Source organism: Gnatocerus cornutus, chromosome 7, assembly GCF_029298725.1.
Source record: "Gnatocerus cornutus isolate USDA-ARS CGAHR chromosome 7, icGnaCorn1.1, whole genome shotgun sequence".
Taxonomy (NCBI): domain Eukaryota; kingdom Metazoa; phylum Arthropoda; class Insecta; order Coleoptera; family Tenebrionidae; genus Gnatocerus; species Gnatocerus cornutus.
In genome coordinates, this window is record NC_142239.1 from 1758888 (window position 1) to 1779323 (window position 20436).

Genomic DNA, 20436 nt, shown 5'->3' on the forward strand with positions numbered 1-20436 from the left:
TTGATTACTTCCAGGCAACAGCAAGTCAGCCATAACTACCTTCTTGGAAAGATCAATGGAAGAAAGTGGTATGAGTATCACTAGTTGCAATTTTAAACAATTTTATTTCACAATATAATGGTTTAGTTCGTTTTTCTGCTTGCTGTTTGTGTTGCAAGGAAAATTTGGATGGAATAACTGATGACCGAAGAAGCATCAGGACAAAGATGGAGGAAAATATATTCATGGTGAACCTGTAGACAAAAATTTACCCAGACAGAAAATATGACAACTTACAGGAGTGTTTTTTGTTGCGACAGCACGGTTATGCCAGAGGTCTCCTACCTGATATGAAGTAAGAAAATAACGGCAAATATCAGTAAATATACATTCCTAAAAAACTCACTCTTATTGGAACATTTCGGTTTTAGGGTGAACATGTTACTCAATTTTCATCTATTCTAAAGAAAAATGTAAGAAAACGATTATTCTTTCCAAAAGGCTTTCGAAATAAATACTTGAAGCACGGGATTCAAAACGAAGCAATAGCCTTAGAGGTCTTTAAGAAAGCAAATGAAGCTTTAAGAATATGACAAAATGAATTTGTTGTTTCCCATTTATTTTTCTAAGCTTGGGGTATCTCCAGATGGAATCATTTTTGAAAATAATGAGCCTAAATCTTTATTAGAAATTAAATGTCCTTTTATAGATACTATGTTAAACTTCGAACTTGTAAAATAAACAAGTAACCATTTGCTATTGGAAAAGGACGGCCTGCTACAGACTTTGAACAGTTTTGCGACTACATTGAACTGAAAGATGGCAAATTTTATTAAAAAAAGCACGCATATTATGGCCAAGTGCAACTTAGCATGGCAATTTAAACGTACCAGAAACCCATTTTCTTCTCTTTTCGCCTTAATCTAGTGATTTCTTGGACATAAATGTAAAGTTTGATGGTCCATTTGCGTCAGACTTGATCAACAAAATTACAAAAAAATATATTCCTAATTTGTATTTTAAATCTTCCCAAGTTGCTATGGAAACAAAGCTATTATAGCATCGCGTATCGAAATGGGATATTATAGCACTGAAAACGAATAAGGAAATAGCGAAAATAGCTCTGTTACAAGAACAAATTAGGAAGAATAGTATAAAAACATATACGATATCGCGTTGACAACGTTAAAACAACGCTATGAAAACAAACGCTCGATTATTAATAATCATTTGAAAAATATTTTTAATCTACCCCACATAACTCTTATTTACGGGATTTCATAACTAACATAATTTAAACATAACATAAATTAAATTTAAAAACAATTAAATAAACAAAAAAAAAATGGGTCAAATGGAGTCAGGAAGAGATGTCAACTGCTTATCTTTTTTTGAGGAACACACTGCATTATCCTCTCCCAAGTTTGTCGTCGTTAAGACGATGGGTATTAAATGTAGACCTTTAACCAAGAATCTTGAAGACAGTATTGTTGTTTCTTAAGTCGGCTGGATAACAAATGACTGATTTTTCAAAGTAAAATCACACCAAGAATACAACGTAAAGAGGGACGCAGTCATAGGACCCTACAATAATATGCAGATTGTGGTGGCTCGGGAGGTATAGTTTGAGGACTGAAATACCGTGTTTATGACTTAATTGGGGTACTCACTGCACAAAGAGGCGAAACCACCACAGTTGTTTATTCTTTAATCTTTGTTATTTATGACAGGCATCGGTTTAGGTGAGCACCAGGCCATTGCTAAATGAAGGTCGTGTTTGGTTCATTACATTTTACGAATATTAGTTTAGGACTTAAGGGATTCACATAATGCAAGATTTATCTGATATTGTGCGTGCACATCTTGTCGTAATAGATACTTAATGAATATGTAATTACGTTTGAAGTAAGTACTTATCTAAATATATATTAGGTATGGCATAAACCATTTGATGTGTCTTTTTAATATCTCCCAACTTTTATGAGATAAACACACTAGAAGAGGATTTAAGGTTAAATTTCGTAGTCTCAAAAATTATTTGGTCTTTGACAATCGTGGTAGTTTCATTGTAAGAAAATGTGGCAACCTTGGTTACAAGCAAATTCCCCAACGAACGATGATGAAATTATTGTAATCGACGAGAGTAATGAAGAAGCTGAAAATAGTAAGTATTCTTTTAATATTGTGTTGTAATTATTTAATTAATTTTGTTTTTTTATGACATTGACGCACAATTTCCACGAAATTTAGGGAAAAAGAGGAAACATTTGAGTGAAGGCGAAAAAATTTTGATCAGAAACGTTTACAACGGTTTAAAAGAAAGAAACGCTGAAGCCCCAATTAAGCTGACTTCAGAACTAACAAAAGTTCCATACAGTACTGTGCGTGATATCATCCAAGCCAGCGAAGAAGGTTTAAAAAGAAAAAAAACGATGAGGCCGAGCGTATGCACGGAATTTTCTGAAAATGAAATGTTGGAAATTAAACAGATTATTTATAAATTATACCGTCGAAGCCATAAAGGCCAGTTTGAATCAAAGTGGAATTCCTTTCAATTACTGCCACAAAACATTAAGAAACCTATTGCACAAAATAAGTTTTACTTACAAAAAATTGAATAAACGGCGGAAGGTGATGGAATCTGAACGTCTAAAAAGATGGTGCACAGAGTTTGTTGGACAGATTCGGAATTTCCGCAACCAGGGAAGAAATATCGTCTACCTAGACGAAACCTTTTATGACACACATGATGTATGTAACAAGAGGCTGGGTAGACGACTCCGGGAACTGCATTTTAGACACACCCCCATCTAGAGACAAAAGAGTAATTATTTTACACGCAGGCACGGAAAGTAGATGGGTCGAGGATGCTTTAGTAATCTCAGCCAAGAATATTATGAATTGGTCGGTCGACTACCATAAGGATATGGATGCCAAGATTTTTGAGCAATGGTTTTGCGAAACGCTGATTCCAACTTTCCCCTAATTCCGTCATTGTTATGGAGAATGCTTCATACCACTCTCGACAGGATGAATCCTCAAAAAATATCCTACAACCGCCAGCAGGAAGGATTATTGCGAATTTTTGCGTCAGTTTCTAGAGCTTTGTCAATTATGAGCGTATGCAAATTTTCAAAATTTTATTTCTAAAATTAAAGACAATTTTGGGGGTGGACACAAGTGTTGCCGGACCCTGTATAAATTAGTTTTCTATGTTTTTCCCATTTTATGTACCTATAATAAATTTTGTATGAATTAAAAAAAATCAAATCCAAATACGCCTTCAAATTCACTATGAGACCAGCAATTAGTGCTGTCTCACCCAAATAACATCTACCATCCTCATTTAGCGGTAGCCTGACCTGCAGCACTGATGCATGTCATAAATAACAAGATAAAGGAATCAACAACTGTGGTGGTTATGCCTCTTTGTGCAGTGAGTAACCCCAATTAAGTCATAAACACGATATTTCAGTCCTCGAACTATACTTCTCCATTGAATCTTACAAGAAATAATCTCTGGTTGCACGGTCCGGAATTTTTTCCAAAAAAAAACTTAGCAAAATCACAGTTTAATCCAAATCCAGATAACAATCCGAAATTTTAGGAAAACTATTAGCTAAAGAAACAACAGTTGTAACTGTGATGATGACCTCGAGAAACGAGACGTAGTCGCTAATATACAGTGTAGTTGCATAATTTGAAGGTACGACTAATGATCGATCAAATGTATAAATGACTAACTTCCAGATTAAACCATTTGTCAGGACGCGTACGTAGAGTTCCTTTAAGGCCTGATGATAAGATAAATGAGATTAGGAAAAAAAACGTGAATATTATGGAAGATGTTTAGCTTTAGAAGCTGACTTAGGGATCTATTCTTGAACCGCACGAGCTGAGTCGTATACGAGTTGTCACCGGTGAATTTAGCGGCCTAGATCGCTAAAGGTAGGCATATCGATCCCTCTATAGTTAACAAGGGTTTAGCGATGTAGTATGCAATAAACAAAATAACTTCAACCTAGTGGGACCATTAAATGCCAAATCCAATCCTTATAACTGTGCTAAACAAACACAGATAGCCTTTTAGCTTGGATCATTCACGAATTGACCAGACTACTTCTTTAAACTTATTTTGCTGTTTCCTTTCTTGTTCCAAAACCCAAGTAGGTAAAAACAAAAAAAAAACACCCAGAGCGTTATTCTTGAACCATACGAATGAAGACATATATTTTGGAGAATTAACAACCGTAATATAGACAAGATTACAAGACGATGTGGAGGACAAGTGTTCCTTACCCACTTGATCATATTTCGCCCGTATTAGTTAGTGTCATTCCTCGTAGCCAAACGTATTCGACCATGTACGGCGACACGTTCACTTCTACTAACGGCAAGGTTTATTGCACTACAAAAATTACTCCCCCAAAATGCAAAATTGTGTCAACAATTGTGTTGAAATATCAACCCCTCCCCACCATTTTCATTGCGTGGAAACGACCTACTTGCTGTCGGAATTTTATTGTCGATCGTGTATGTACGGTTTTTTTTGGCGTTGTCAATCTTGACGTTTTCAAAAAGCACAATTTTATAAAAATCCACTTTTTTCAAGCAAAAATATGAATCCCAGTTATTCAGGAAAGCACATTTACGAGACAATTTAATTTAACTTCGCGTATTTATTGTTTCCTTGTCCGTCCCGACTTTTTATGGTTTAATACTGCATAATAATTATCTTTATCTAATATGCCTCCAAAATATAGACACCAGTTTTCAGCACTATTCGAAATAATTTAATTAACAGATTTTTGGCCAGATTTTGACAAAAAAAACAATAAACATGTCTCTATTTGTTGTTATAGGCTCATTAGGCACCTCGAGTGTGAAGGTTGTCACTCTTCGAACAGATGGATGAGCAGAACCTGTCATCAATCACTGCAAAACTCGAATACTTGGAAAATCATCATCAGTCGCCCAGGTCGGCCCTGTAAGTCATTTATGGAATTGAGCGAGAAAAGCAAGAGAAGAAATACGGAAGAAGTTCGTACTGCTGTGGAAGATAAAGTCATAATCCATGCGCATTACAAATTCACCAATAAGTGCGGGTGAATGCAAAAAAAACTTTCTGAAAAAAAAGGAAGATTTTGTTTCTTTGACCCCACAGCAGGCACAGTCGATGTTTATAGAAGCTGATTTAACAAGACGCCAATATGAAGTAATAAAGAGCCACAAACAAAAAATTTTTTCCTCTTTATGATTTGCTGTTAAAGACAAAAGAAGAAAGTTATCCTCCTAAAGAATCGTTACATATAACGACAAGTTGTGGCGAAAGTAATTCACAGTGCCTTATGGATCTTGCCATCTTACTGTTAGACGCTTGTCAATTTACATCGAGGAAGTCCTTTCAACACTCAATGAGAAAGAAAGAAATTCACTACAAATAGTTTGCAAATGGGGTAGTGACGGTTCCCAACAGGCTCAGTTTAAGCAAAAATTTAACAACAATGCGGAATATGACGCTAATATATTTTTACGTTACTTTGTGCCATTGCAAGTTGTTTGTGAAGATAAAACAAAAGTTGTTTGGCAAAACCCGACACCATCATCTCCACGATACTGTCGTCCAATCAAATTCCGCTTAAAAGAATCAAGTAACAACAAAAGCCGATTGAACAACTTTCAGAGGAGGCAGCAGAAGCGCGGAATAAACATTTTCGCTCTTACCACCAAAACTATACTCGTAACTCGTAACTCGTCTCCAAGGAAAATTGTAATTTACATGTGTAATTCGATTTTTTATGCTTAAATGCTGAATTTACGAAACCAACCCTCATGGTCATGGTCGTGTACTCATTTTTTTCCCTAAACGGGTACTTCTAACTACCAACACAATGCTACTTGACTCACCCCTTCCGGAACACCCTTATCTAATCAGGTCCAGGCTTAGCACAACTGGGAAGTCACGGAATTCTCGCCACAAAACATATTGCCACCTGCCTTATTCATTTATAATGGAATAACTTACCGGGGAAGCTTCGCCCCCTGCCCCATCGCTGGATAGCAACTCGGATTACTGGCACTGACCCCATTTTCTGCAACGGCAGGACACCCATGTCCTTACTCCGACCCTGGGGAGTTACTCGAACGGCTAGCCTGCATCCACGTACTGGTATATACCTGTGTTCAGATGCACATGGCGCTGATAACGTTGTTAACTTAACTATTACAGTTTCCCATTTCAACGTTATGTCTGGTTGAAATGTGAATTAGAATAGGCCTCCAGACAAAAGTGAGGAGCATCGAAATTTTTAGACGGTTGTTATAATCACTAATCAAATAATTTATAATTAAATTTTTTATTCATGTTACTTAGAGTATAGTAGGTGGTAGGTTTATCTCTGATAACTTAGCTTAACCTTTGCTCCTGATACTACCCTAATATAGACGTCTGCCCTTTGATCCGGGTAAATATTCTTAATTTGTATTTCTAATAGAGTAATGTATTCCATCCTTGATCCGGATGCGACCCCTTTTAGACATTTGGTCTTTAACCCATTTTTATCTTAAGGCCGTCTGACACGGTCCACAATTATGCACAGAATTTAGTCTGAAAAATTATGTCCAGAAATCTTCATCGTGTCATACACACTTTGCACACAATTTTGTACATAATTCTGTGTGAAGAAAAATTTTTAGAACATGTTCTAAATTCTTACAGAATTCTGTACAGAAAGTGCGCGGCAAAGTTGCGCATGAAGTTGAGTCATTGCGCTTGAAGTCAACTAACTTGTGTTGTGCTCAAATGATAATATCGTGGTCTAGAGATCAAGTTACTCTTTTAATTAAAGAATATCAAAAACATACATATTTGTTCGCCGTAAAGACGCCGCTGTACAAAAATCTGCATGCTCGGCAAGCAGCACTTGAAAAAATTCAAGCGTCATTAAGACCATTGCGGCCAAATATTACCACCCAAGAAATAAAGACAGGTGCTTTGAGGACCAATTTTCTGAATGTATACAAAAAGTATACATCCAGCATTGAAGTATCTTACTTTGATATATGAGGTACTATGAACTTCAGCAGATATTCAAATTGATCGTTTGTTAAGCGAAGAAAATTTTTGTACGAATTCGGATCTTCCACCAACAGCTGTTTGTTTAATAAAGTTAAAACATCTTTTCCTTGGTGACGTCGTTGTAACCATCGTCTACACCAAAGTCGTCGCTTTTGTTTTAGCTTTAGCAAACCACGGGAAATTAACACAATTGATATTAAAATCGCCGAAGAGTAAAACAACTCGTTGTTCATATCTTATTATTCAGGGTGTCCCAGAACTCGCTCCCCATAAAGCAAGGGAAGGTGCCGACAGCAATACAGATGGTAAATTTCAAATCAAAAATTGACTAAGTTTAATAGTATTCAAGAACTGATAAAAAGTTAACAACCAATCCCGAAAGCTTATTCGAGAAGTGGAGTAAAAGGCCAACCCAATTTCCTAGGCAACGAGAGTCTAATGTTCATCTGACCAATGGATGATAGTATGTGTCCATTGTTACCAATTTTCAAATTCTGTTCAGCTTCAGGATTGGCTACAGTTTTTGTCTTATTTCGGTTATTTTTTGAGTTAAAAAATTATGGTTTCGAAATTTTGGTTCAGAATTGTTGCCTCCATAAGCCCTTTTTCTCTGGGGCGCGAGTTCTGGGACAGCCTGTATATGGAACAATTAAAAAAATATAGCGCTACACTTTTATGGTTTTAAATTGTCAGGAATTGATGCACTCGTTTTCTGAGCAGAAACAAAATCCCTAAGTTAAACGTCAAAATATTTTCGAATGCGCAAGCGCAAAAACAGAAATATGCACAGAATTTGGAAGCCGTGTCATACATGTGCACAAAATATCTTCAAAAATACTATTCATTTTTTAAATCAGAAATATATCCCAAATTCTGTTCACATTTTTGTTCATAATTGTGGCCCGTGTCAGACGGCCTTTAGTTAGAACTCTTATAAAACCACCACCACCCTGTTATAGCACAATTCCGTTTTTACCATCGTACGTTGCGGTTACCCTGTACACGTATTTTTGTCTAATATACATTTTAATTAAGTACATTGAGTGTCTCTGTGAGTGCCCATCACTGATTTCCCTTTTTGACGACGACAAGTCCCAAGAAGGTCCCATAACACGGTTCGCTAATTTCTTATATTTTAAAGATGTGCGCCGCCATTAGCACTTCTTTTGCTCTGAACCCCCCAATTGTACTTCTCCCCTGAGTTGTATAACCCACACGCGTTGTGCCGATACAGCTAAATAAAATAAAAGGAAACCACTATGTTGTAGTACTTACCAGTTATAGAACTGCAAATTTCCACTTTGGTACACCCTTCTATTCGGAGGATCCCACATTAACACGACACATTGTCAGAATTGTCAGATCATAAACACCACTCACAAAATTATTGCTCAAAACAATAATTGACGTACACAATTTCATAATAACTACTGTTTCCACGTGCTTTTCGTATGGGGTGAAGTTGGCTAGCGACTAGTTGCGGCAAGCGCTGCCGCGCCAGTGGCGCCAATCGAGGAGCTCTCAAACAATGGAGTGCGCGCACTACAGCCTTTAAAGATGCAACCTCCCACTCTGGAGGATCAGCAAACCGGTCCATTTAGATACCATTGAAAGCGTTGTTTAGATGCAGTATTTAATTATTTTTGACTGTTTTTACTATGATTGGGTTGAAATCTTTTAATATGTATTATCTATACTGCCATTGAGTAGTAATTGTTTATTTTAGGACACTTTTGGCATAATTAGTGGTCCAAAAACGCCAACGAATGACGACTTTCCAAATTTGCTCTTTTAAAACGCAAAAAAAAATTTAAAATTTAAATAAAATTGAAATATCTACAGAGTAGACGAAAAAATAATACAGGGTTTTGTACTTTAAATAAATAAGCTTTTATTTTCCTTAATTTTAGAAGAAAGAATTTGTAAATGATAGATTGTTCACGAGTTTTTGAATAAATTGTACTTTTCCTTGGTGTTGGACATCTTCGATTGTTAAAGAAAGTTGCTCAGAATACATTTCTTACAAAATTTTAACTTAAGAGGATATCGAACAAATTGCAGTATAGGGCAAATTCAATGTATTTTTCCAAACACGATTACTCTAAAACTATTTGAGTAAATTGCTTTATGTTTTTTGCATATGAATCTGTTCAACGTGCCCTATGTTGAATGCTATATATAATTTTTGTAAAATAATTCTTTAATGACTTTTTGATTAATTAAATACGAAAACTTGGCTGAAAGCGAAATAATTTTTATAGTCAGAATTTTATAACTTTGGTTTAACTCCGCCTACCTTTTAGGCCAATAGAATCTTGAATAAAAGTCTGATTCAATCTGCAACATTTTGATTGTTCGTTGATATTTGTCTGAACTCAGGGTAGAACTGTCCACACATTAGAAGATGAAACACATGATTAATTGAATTCCTACAAGACTGCGAATCTTCTTGACAAGTGTGACACTAAAGACGTCAAATTTTTAATTATGTTGGGTAAAGGAGGCTAGCCATTTCTTGATTCGACAAATTCAAATCGTCATTTGTTTATGTGGGCGGGGTTAAACCAAAGTTATAAAATTCCAACTATAGCATTCCACATGCGTAGACTAATTGTACATAATGTCAACCAAACAGATTTTTTTTAAAGTTAATAGTTTTTGAGAAATCGTGTTTGGAAAATTTCATATTCGAAGCATGTTATCTTTGTCTAGCAGTGACATCTCTTTTCTCTGTACCAGAGAGGTCTGTCTGGTAGGTTGAAGTGCGGGTAAGGTACCATAAATCAATTTTGTAGCCGAAGGGATAGTTTACAACTGAAGCTTTTCCATAAACACACAAAATCTTTTAAATTTGCCTGAAACAAGATTTTTCTCTTTCATTCAAACTGAACGTAGCTTTAAGGATAATCGTTTCAAAATTTTGAACTTAATATCTGATGAATTAGGATTTTAAATTGTTTTAGAATAGTTTAGGTGATAAATATTTGCCTTTATCTATATTTTTTAAGGAGATCTCAAACAAATTTCAATATAAGGCAAATTCAATGCATTTTTTAAACACGATTACTCGAAAACTACTTGAGTAAATTGGTTTCTGTTTTTTGCATATGAATCTGTTCAACGTGCACTATGTTAAATGCTGTATACAATTTTTGTAAAGTGAATATTTAATGACTTTTTGATTAATTAAATACGAAAACTTGGCTGAAAGCGAAATAATTTTTAGCATTTCACATGCGTAGACTTTTCAAAATTCACACATACGTATTTTGAGAACAACCAAACAGTATTATAACGTCTTGTTGTCAAAATTATGACTTTGGGGTGGTGAAAAATCTGCAAAATTTCTCGTAATTTAAAGGTTTTAAAAGATAGATCAATCACTAAAACAACAGAATATAATTATTATTTATAATTTAAATATTTATAATTATGTTCACTATTTTTTGTTACATTTACAAAAATCTTGGACAAAATTCGAAGATCCCAGTGCATCTATTATTTCTTCAATTTTTGCAATTACACAAATCCCACCTTTTCAGGAAAAATTTAATTTATTTATGAAGATAAACATTAAATAATAATAATGAGATATTGTAATGATTAAGTTTCATGGGTGTAATTTGTAAAGTATCGGACTCAACTATCAAAGTACAAGGTGTTTATAAATGTTTCTAGCATCAAGCGTGGCTTTGGAATTCCTGTCGTACACTATTTTGCCGCTTTGTTTTCATGGTGAATATAACTATCAGCAAAATTATTTATAATGTTAGTTACTTCAATGACGTTTCAGTTACGGTTTTGTGCCCAAGTTTTCGATTTTGAGGTTTTAAACTACAACTAGAACAGTTTATTTCTTAAAACTTACTTTGCTTCATGTTTGAGGTTAACTGCAAATGTCAGTTGACAAATCTAAACCCACATTTGTAATGAGCGGCAAATTTCTTTGACATTTCATAGCCACCCTTGATGCTAGAAACATTTATAAACACCTTGTATTTAAGATTTACTGGCCATGGGCAATAATAATTTGACCATCAGTGCAGTCAAAACTATTAGTTATTGTCCTGACCACAAGATGATAATAATCTAAACCACTCGGACTCGTGTTGAACCGACAGTTTTACCCACAGACCTGGGTTTTTCCGACCGTTTCGTTCCAACCGTCGAAACCGCCGTTCAAAACCGGCGTGCAAGAACGAGGTTTGTGGGGCCCTTAAGCAGTAGTTTTTATTTATAGTTTTATTATCGTAGTAAGCAGACTGACCATGGGTAACTCACTAAAAGAGTGCCGTCTACAAATAATGATGGTTGAAGGGAGATGCTACATTTGACGTTTGGATGTTTAAAATGTTTCATATAATGTTTCCTTTACGCAGAATTTTGAAGCAGAATTTACCGTTACAGGTTGTTAGATTTTTTTCAAATATTAAAATATTTCGATATTCGATCATTAATTATTATTGATAATGAAATATTATTATTTTGTTCATTTCTGCTAAATAAATGATTTTGTTTATTTTTTAGTTCGCATAAAATTATACTTAATGTGAACTCAAAATTGTGTAAAAGAGCATGGACAACATTGTACATATGTAATAAAAAATTCACGGCTCATTTTGGTTCGCCAATTCTTATTATACAGTGTATTACTGCTTAAAAGAACTGTATGTGATAAAATAAAAATTGGAAATTTTTCGTTTAAAAAGTTCTATTCTAAGCTACTTTTCTTAGAATAATACCTAACTTTTAGAGATATTCTTAACGCCAAGTAAATTACAAGAAAATAGCTTTATTTCAAAAATCCTAATAGATTGAATTTACCATATCTGCTGTATTTAGTATCGTCATGGATTTTGCAAAGTTGCAAGTTGTCTAAAATATCCCTAAAAAAAACTTTACGCTTTTATCAAAATTTAACTTAATATGCCAAAAATTATCACAGATACAAGCTTGTATTCTGGCTGAATTTAACATTTACCATTCACTGATCAAAATTATCATTAAGGCAATTCATTTTAAGAAGTTGCAATCCAACTACAATACAAAAAATTATTAAATACTGCATCAATCAACGCTTTAAATGGTATTTAAATGGACCAGCACGGTTTGTTGATCCTCCAGAGTCGGAGGTTGCATACTTTACAAGCGGTAGTGCCCGCACTTCATTATCTAAATTAACGTCTTTTGCTCTACAACGTTCAATTTTGGGGGATTTGACAAGTAGATCCAAACTAGTAACTTCCCTGAATTTCATTTTCGTGACATAAAAACTTCCAGAGTTACATATTTTTATTTTCAAAAATTGGAAAATTTTAGTTCATTTAAATAAAAAGTTCTAAAAACTATGTCTTTTGCTCTACAATGTTCAATTTTTGGGAATTGACAAGTAGGTCCAAACTAGTAACTTCCCTGAATTTCAATATCGTGGCGTAAAAACTGCATCTAATCAACGCTTTCAATGGTATTTAAATAGACCGACACGGTTTGTTGATCCTCCAGAGTGGAAGGTTGCATACTTGACCTAACCTCACTTTCTGAGGAGTAGACAAAATCGAAAATATCGGAGACGAAACTAATTGTATTAGTGCGTGCAAGGAACCCTCCCTAGTCACCAAATACTGCAAATAAAACAGTTTTAACAAAAATATAAAGGAAGAATCAATCTTAACCTTACTTTCGTGGAGGGATATTTATAGTCGGAATTTTGTAACTTTGGTTTAACTCCCCCCACATGAACAAATGACGATTTGAATTTGTCGAATCGAGGAATAGCTAGCCTCCTTTACACAACATAATTAAAAATTTGACAACTCTAGTGTCACACTTGTCAAAAAGATTCGCAGTTTTGCGGGAATTCAATTAATCGTGAAACCTTTGTCGATTTTGATCGTGTTTCGTCTTCTAATGTGTGGACATTTCTATCCCGGCTTCTAGCAAATATCAACGAACTATCAAAATGTTGCAGAGTAAATCAGACTTCCAGCTAAAATTCAATTGGCTCAAAAGGTAGGCGAAGTTAAACCAAAGTTATAAAATTCTGACTATAAATAATTTTTGACAATTGACAGTAGAAATGTTACTTCAACTAATTCGAAAATGGTTGAAGAAATGCCTCGGGATCACCTTAAGTATCAATCCCAGTTGCTTCTACGAGGCGGCCAAAGACGGTGTGCTGTTAGCTCAAGTCCTCTATCATTACGACGTCGTAACTTTCGACGAGCTCCAAGTGATTGAAGAAACTAAAGGCCCTGCGGTGGCCCACGACAACTACTCCAACATCAAAGACTGGTTGCAGCGTCTCGACTTTATTCTCACAAGTGAAGATATCTCGGAAATTGTTCAAGGGGCTGACGCTGCTGTGTCTCTTTTCTACGAGTTGTACGTGAAGCTGGAAAAGAAGGATAGTTTGATCGAAGTTTCGAAAGCTAAAGGTTTTGTGGTGGAAAAAGTGAAGGAACGGTCAATGGATGCTGCTTTTTTCGACCTGAATCCGTTGTGTGAGCCTCTGATTAAGAATTGGGATGTCGTTAATTGGGAAAAAGGGCGTTTGGATGCACTGATGGCCAAATACGTTGAGTCGAGGAAAGAATACAATGAATATCTGGAAAAGAAGGGAGAGGAGTTGCGAGTGCATGAGCAGAAAGCGAAAGTTGAAGACATTTTACCAATTCCCACAACACAAAGAACGAATTTCACTTATGATGAGTTGATAGCGCAGCAACGAAGGGTTTTGGCCATGGAGCCCTTCGAACCTAACATGGAAGAAGCTAAGCGCATCCTCAACCAGATCAAACGGAGGAAGAAACACAGACTCAACAGAACAGCGTTTCGTTTGGAAATGCAGCAACAGCTTCTTGCGGATGTGTGGAAAAAGATCGGAGAAATGGAAGACAACGACTTTGATGCCATCATCTGTAAGAAGATAATGAAGCAATCGAACCATGAGAAAACCGTCGCTGAGAAACTCCTCTCCATTCGGAAACAGAAGCACACTGTAATAGAAAATCGCAAGAGACAAGACGAAATCGATCGAAAACGCAGAGACGAAGATTTTATTAGAAAACTGTTTGAAGACTCGCTCGAGGATCGGTTGGAGTTCCACCAGAAACGCATGTCAGTCTTTGAAGAACACCAACGACTCTACGCCATCAAGTTAAAACTAAAAGCGTTAAAACATGAGAAAGTGTGTAAAGACGTCCTCGACGGCATCATCGATCTCACGCTTAAAGAAACAGAATTCAAACATTCCTACGGAGTGGAGCCCGACTCATATACTAGAAGAGACTGGGCGGCTTTGTTTGTCAAAGGACAACCGATTTTCGACGAGGTGTTGCCGTCCGATCTTATTCAACCCCGCGGTGAAGACTTCTCTAAAGAGCTTGAAGAAATTTACCAACGGGAATTGCAACGTCTTGACGTTGTCGATACCGAAGTCTTCAATGATTACGTTCAGTTCCAACATATGTGGAAGATTGAAGAAGGTTTGGAAGACTTTGTTACAACGATGGAACTTGGAATGAACTGTTTGGGCTTCGCGGTTCATCGAGTTCTACTAAAGAAGTATTCGTTGCCTGTGCCAGACAAACCGAATTTGTCTCAAGAAATCGAAATTTCTGTTTGCACGAGCAACATTGTTGATTTGGCCAAATTAGATTTTCTTCAGCGATTGTTGGAGTTGAGAGGAGTTAAAGTTGTACAACTTTCAGACGCAAGAGATTTTTGCATTAAAGCGTACGAGAGTGAACTGAAGACTGAAGTTGACGAGCCGTTTCTTGAAGAAGAGTATTTAAGGGAATTATCGCCACGGAAGGAAAAGGGGGGGAAAGGTGAGAAGAAAGGCAAAAAGGGGAAGAAAGGAAAAAAACAAAAAGGGAGTTCTAAAGGTAGTAAAAAGGACAAGAGTAAGAAGAAGAAGAAGAAAGATAAAGAAGAAGATGTTAAACCGGTTTTGGAAGATAAGCAAGCCCAAACTCCACGATTATTTCCTTGGGAAAAAGTGATTTTTTCCAACAAAGCTAAACTAGTAAGAGTTGCTAAAGAAATACTAGGCCAAGGACAAGAACTTGATGACAAATTGTTAATTCAAATGTTTGTCGAGTATTTGCTATCAATGCCTGACATCAAAGGATGGGTCTTGATCAATTACCCTGACAGTTACGAACAAGCAGCTCTGTTAGAACAAGCTCTAAGTGGTAAACCCGTTCCTAAAAAATACTACGACAAGGTGTTAAACCAAGAGAGTTTAATGAGTGTCGAGATTCACACTGAAGAACCAAAATCACCCAACGGTTCCCTATCACCAGAAAAAACGACTTTCAATGAGGAGTTTGAAGATACAAACGAAGGTCCAACTATTGAAGACCAGAATAACGTGGAACCGGATGAATCTGAAAACAATTTGAGTCAGTTTACCATTTTGGGCGACTGGGATATAACGCCTGAGCAACGAGTGACTGAACTTTTACCAGATTTAAAAGACTTGGCGTATTTCACAGAAGAGGAGAAGATTGCAATAGAAAAGAAAAAAGAAGATGCGTGTAGCTGCATTTGTAATTCACAGAAGATAAATCAGTCTCCTGTTGGTCAACCTGCACCCGCAAATCCTTGCGTTTTTGACGTAAATGACTCCATGATATGTAGAGCCACTTCAGAACAAACATCTTGTAAAGAAGTCAATTTGAACATCAAATCAGGATACGATTGCACTTGTTTGTTTGACAATACGTTTGACCAAGCGCGTGATGAAGAAATTCAAGCCATTGCACTTCAAGAAGAGGAAAACGTACAAACATTTTGACAGTCGAACCGCAAATTGACGATGACCAAATCGCTGAAAATGTGGTCGCTGGAGATGTTTACGAAGAGGTGCGAGTGTCAAGTGTTGTTCCAAACCCACGGCCGTTAGAGAAAGAAGAATACAACACTGTCCTCACCGCTTATATTAAATTACAAGAGAAACAAGAAGATGAAGATGAGGATTTTCCTCTTTCGTGGTCCGACAATCTAGAGAAGCAAAACGGTTTGGAGAAGTTTTACTTCGACCAAGGATGTTTCTACATGATAGAATACGAGGAATTCACATCTGATACTGTCAAATGCCTCGCCAAGACAGTGATAGGTGATTACACTTTGCCTTTGAAGGATTCCATTGGAATTTTTGGGGAGAGGTACAAGGAAGCGGTGCTTGAAGATGGAGGTCAGAAGATCAGCAAAAAAGGAAAGGACAAAAAAAAAGCAGGCGCTAGGAAAAAGAAAGGACACAAGAAAGAGACGAAAGCGAAAGAAAAAAAGTCATCAAAATGAGAGGTGAACGAGGAAGAATTCGTTGAACCACGCGCGGGAGAAGAAAACTGGGAATATGTGACTCTCCCTCTTCCTGATAAAATCGAATTGTCTTTAGCAGACTTCTGGTACAATTTCGAGCAAAAGTACAAACAAAACTTCAAAGACATGTTCTTCAACAAGCGCATCTTGTTGGAGCAGATTATGCCCTTCCTGGCCAAAGTCCGAGGGACCATGGGCGAATTCCTCCAACGCCCGGACCAAAAACAATACTATCTGCGAGAGTTCCAAAAGACTCTTAATCAAATTGACTTGAGTTTACGTAGCGACGACGAGACAAAATCTGAACTTCTTCTAAGAATCGAAGAATTTAAAGAAAAACTGTTGGGAATCTCCGACAGGAAGATGATGGAGTCTGAGGAAGAACGCAGAGACTTTGTTCGGCAAAACTGGCTCTTTTGGCAGTTCTGCGAGTTGACGAACAACGTGAGCACCGCCTTTCAGTTTGAAATCGACCGACTGGTTGACACTCTTCAGTTTCTCTCAGACTACTACACCGCACTGATCACAAAGTCTACAGAAGGGTACGAATTCCACAAAGAACTGTTACCGAAACATGTCTGCAAAGAAAAAACAAGTGGTGTCTTTAACAAATTATTCATTGATACTCGCAGTGAAGACGACAAAACGGAATTCCACCACTTCATCGAAAACTGTAAGAAAGTAGCATCGGAATTCGTTGAGTGTATGAAACCATTGGCACTGAAACCTGTGACTAACATGAAGAAGATCTTCGAAACGAAAACAAAGAAAAAGGCCCCAAGGCTAGACGAAGAGGTTAAGGAAAACGCTGATAAGATTTTTGAGGAATGGAAATGTGCCATCTATGGAGAGTTCGCACGAATGAACGTCCATTTGAACACCATCACCAACGAAGCACTGAATCTCTTCACCAACGTCATCTCTTGGATTAAAAGCACATTTGTGGAAATCTTCGACGAAATTAGTGCTCGTTACGAAAACGAGATCGCGAGTGTTCACAAAGCGTGCGAACTCCTGATGGAATCCGTGGAACAAGAAGTGATAATTCGACCTGAACTTACTTTCGAAGCGGAACAGTTAGCGGAGATTCAAATCGATCTGTTTCCTTCCATCGTTGAAGACGACACGGAAGGCGCTTTCTCTGTTAAACAGTTGGAGGAGATGGCGCGGATCTTATTCGACTTAGTTTCCAGTGGTGATATTAAAAAGATGATTCTTCTCTTGGTGATCAACGATATTCTCTACCAAGACAACGAAGACAGCGAGACTCCACCTCTGTGGAGAAACCTTTCGACCACAAAACTAGAAGCAGTGCTAACAACACTTTTCGACGACGAAAACCACGTGCACTGGAAGGACTTCATTGTCTGCAATTTGTTACTTCCGTTTCCTACCAACGCGGAGCTGATGAGTGTCAGGCAACAATTCCGACAATACGACACGGAATTAACGGAATTAGTGACGCGCGAAGAATTCGATACCATCACTCTCTGGTTCGAAAACAACCAAGCCAAGTCGCTCATTTCCCGAATGTACCAAACCGATGAAAACTCTTTCAACTACACAGCGATGCTGCTGGATTTCTGCAAAGACAAAGACCAGATCTTGGGGTTCGTCAAAGCCCTCGAACTCTCCCTAGGAAAACGAGTCTGTTACGATGAAACCCAAGGTAATGACTTCGTGGCGGAAATCACAAGCGACCAACTGCTGTTTGCGCAAAAACTAGAAGAACACGACGAAACCATGCAGCTCGCGAAGCGAGCTGTGAGTCTCTTAATCGACAAGATAATGGACGACGAGCCTCAAGGCGTCACTTTAGAAGAAGTCGAAGAGGAAAGAAGCTCAATATCCGACAAGATCATCTCAGAGAACAAATTTTCATTCACACAGATTGGCTTTGAGAGTCGCGATACCGAAACATGTTTCTTCTTGCCTCGGGAGCTCATTCTAATCATCATAAACGCAGTTGGTTGCACCGACGACTTCAAAGAACAAATCGTTGAAATTTACGAAGGCTGTAGAAACGAGCAGTTTAATAACACCGTTCTTGCACATGAATTTCTGCACAGTGAGGAACTGAGGGATTTGTTTGCGACAACGAATAAATTCGTTGCGCATAATCCAGCGCGGATTGTGAAGCAAATCTTGTGCGAGGAAAGTGAAACGACAGAGGATTATTAAAAATCTTTTATTTTATATCACATTGGTTTTACTTATACATAAAATTATATATACATAGTCAAAATATACTTTCGTTTTCAATTAACAACTAAACTAAAATAACATTAGGAAAGAAATACTTTGACAAAGCAACTAATTTAGCGGTGTAACATGGACTTTATCGGTAGGATACGCCAGTGTCACACCGAAACATTGTTAAGCGTTTCATTTGTATCTGGAGCCCAAACTACAATTAAATCAAACGTAATATAGTAGACGACATTTTTCGCTCGCGACTGTAAAACAGTTTTCTTTCACCCCGAAATGACCCCACATGATACGCCACTGGCGAAACTGTGTGGTGTAAGAAACAACATGCCGCTTGTCATTACTAATGACTTGAATGACATTACATTTGCATTCGCCGTTGACTTTGAGAACAAATTTAGACATTCGAAAAATAAATAAAGTTCATTCAAGTTTTGCAGTTATTTATTTATTTAAGGTTGCAATTTTGATTATGTGGTTTGTCTTAAAATGCCTACAGTTAAGGCCAAACGAGTTTCGAAATAATCTTATTTGACATTTTAAAAACTTAAAGTGTAAACCATCCATTAGAATGCATTTTAACCTACAAATTTCGATGAATTTTGTCAAAAGTGACAGTTTATAATGACATACATAAAGGGTGCGTTACACTGTATGACAATCAAATGATTTTGACGTTCAAAACAATTTGGCCGTCGTTTGACGTCTGTCATTTACCTTCAAGATTGAACAAAACCGTATGTACGGTATAAGAAAAGACATGCCCAATTTTAACCCTCCTTTATACATTAGTTATGGCTATTAATGTCTAATACAATCGCGGCCAAATCATTTTGGACCTCATTTTATTGACGTTTTGAAAATTTGAGTGCAGTCTATGCATTGCTGTCAATTTGCATTGCAAAGAACAACAATTTTGTCAAAAGTGACAGTAATAATGACATATTTAAAGGGTGCTTTACCGTTTATAACAATTTAGCGGCGACTGTACGTATTACATCTGTCACTTTCCTTCAAGATTGAACAAAACTGTGTGGTTTAAACCAAGACATGCCCATTTTTAACACTTCTTTATATACCAAAACTCATTACTATCGGTCCACTTATTAAAAAGTTAAGTTGGCAACAGCCCGTACCAAATAGCAGCAAAAGCATTTGACCTTGACGCAATTGTGGCCTGCGTAGAAGCTAATCATCTTTCAAAACATTGCCAAAACTTGATATGGCATATCCGGTGAGAGATTGAGAGATTTTGACAGTTGACATACAGATTGGCAGCAAATTATGCTACAAAATACACTAAAAGCAGTAAATTCCTACGCGAACTGGGTTGACAATAAGTGGGCTTATTTTGCTATTTTAAATTTCGCGCGTAAATTTAGTGACTTTTCTGTCATTCAATATCTCACTGTAAAAACTATAAATCTCTATTAAAATTATTCTTTTGCAACAAATTTTTAATTTGTTATTGATTAATACACTAAACTTTGTCAACTTGTTAACCTCAAAAATCGCTACATTCAATTTTCCCCTAATTTTCTCCCTAAAGAATTGAAAGCCAAATTTTCACCCAAGAATTTTCGAAAATTTACACAGGAGAGTGGAGTGATAGCAATGAGCTGCACTTTACATTAATTACAACTATTAATGCCTAATACTGTCGCGACCAAATTATTTTAGACATCATTTTATTGAAGTTTTGAAAATTTTAGTGTAGTCTATACATTAGATACTGTAATTTCTGTCAATTTAGTCAGTTAAGTCCATAGCGATTTTTATCGGTTGGCAGCAAAAACATTTGACCTTGACGCAACTTGTCAAATTCGTATTAAAATCTTTCTTTG

At 36.7% G+C, this 20436-nt stretch overlaps 1 protein-coding gene across 1 annotated transcript; it reads left to right on the plus strand.

The window, feature by feature from the left end:
- The first annotated feature begins 13133 nt into the window (after window positions 1-13133).
- LOC148170633 (sperm flagella and cilia-associated protein 2-like) lies at window positions 13134-18565 on the plus strand. The gene is given in 3 exon segments (XM_088042196.1): window positions 13134-15837; window positions 15840-16336; window positions 16367-18565. Coding segments are annotated over 3 exon segments (5400 nt in total).
- Window positions 18566-20436: the final 1871 nt, after the last annotated feature.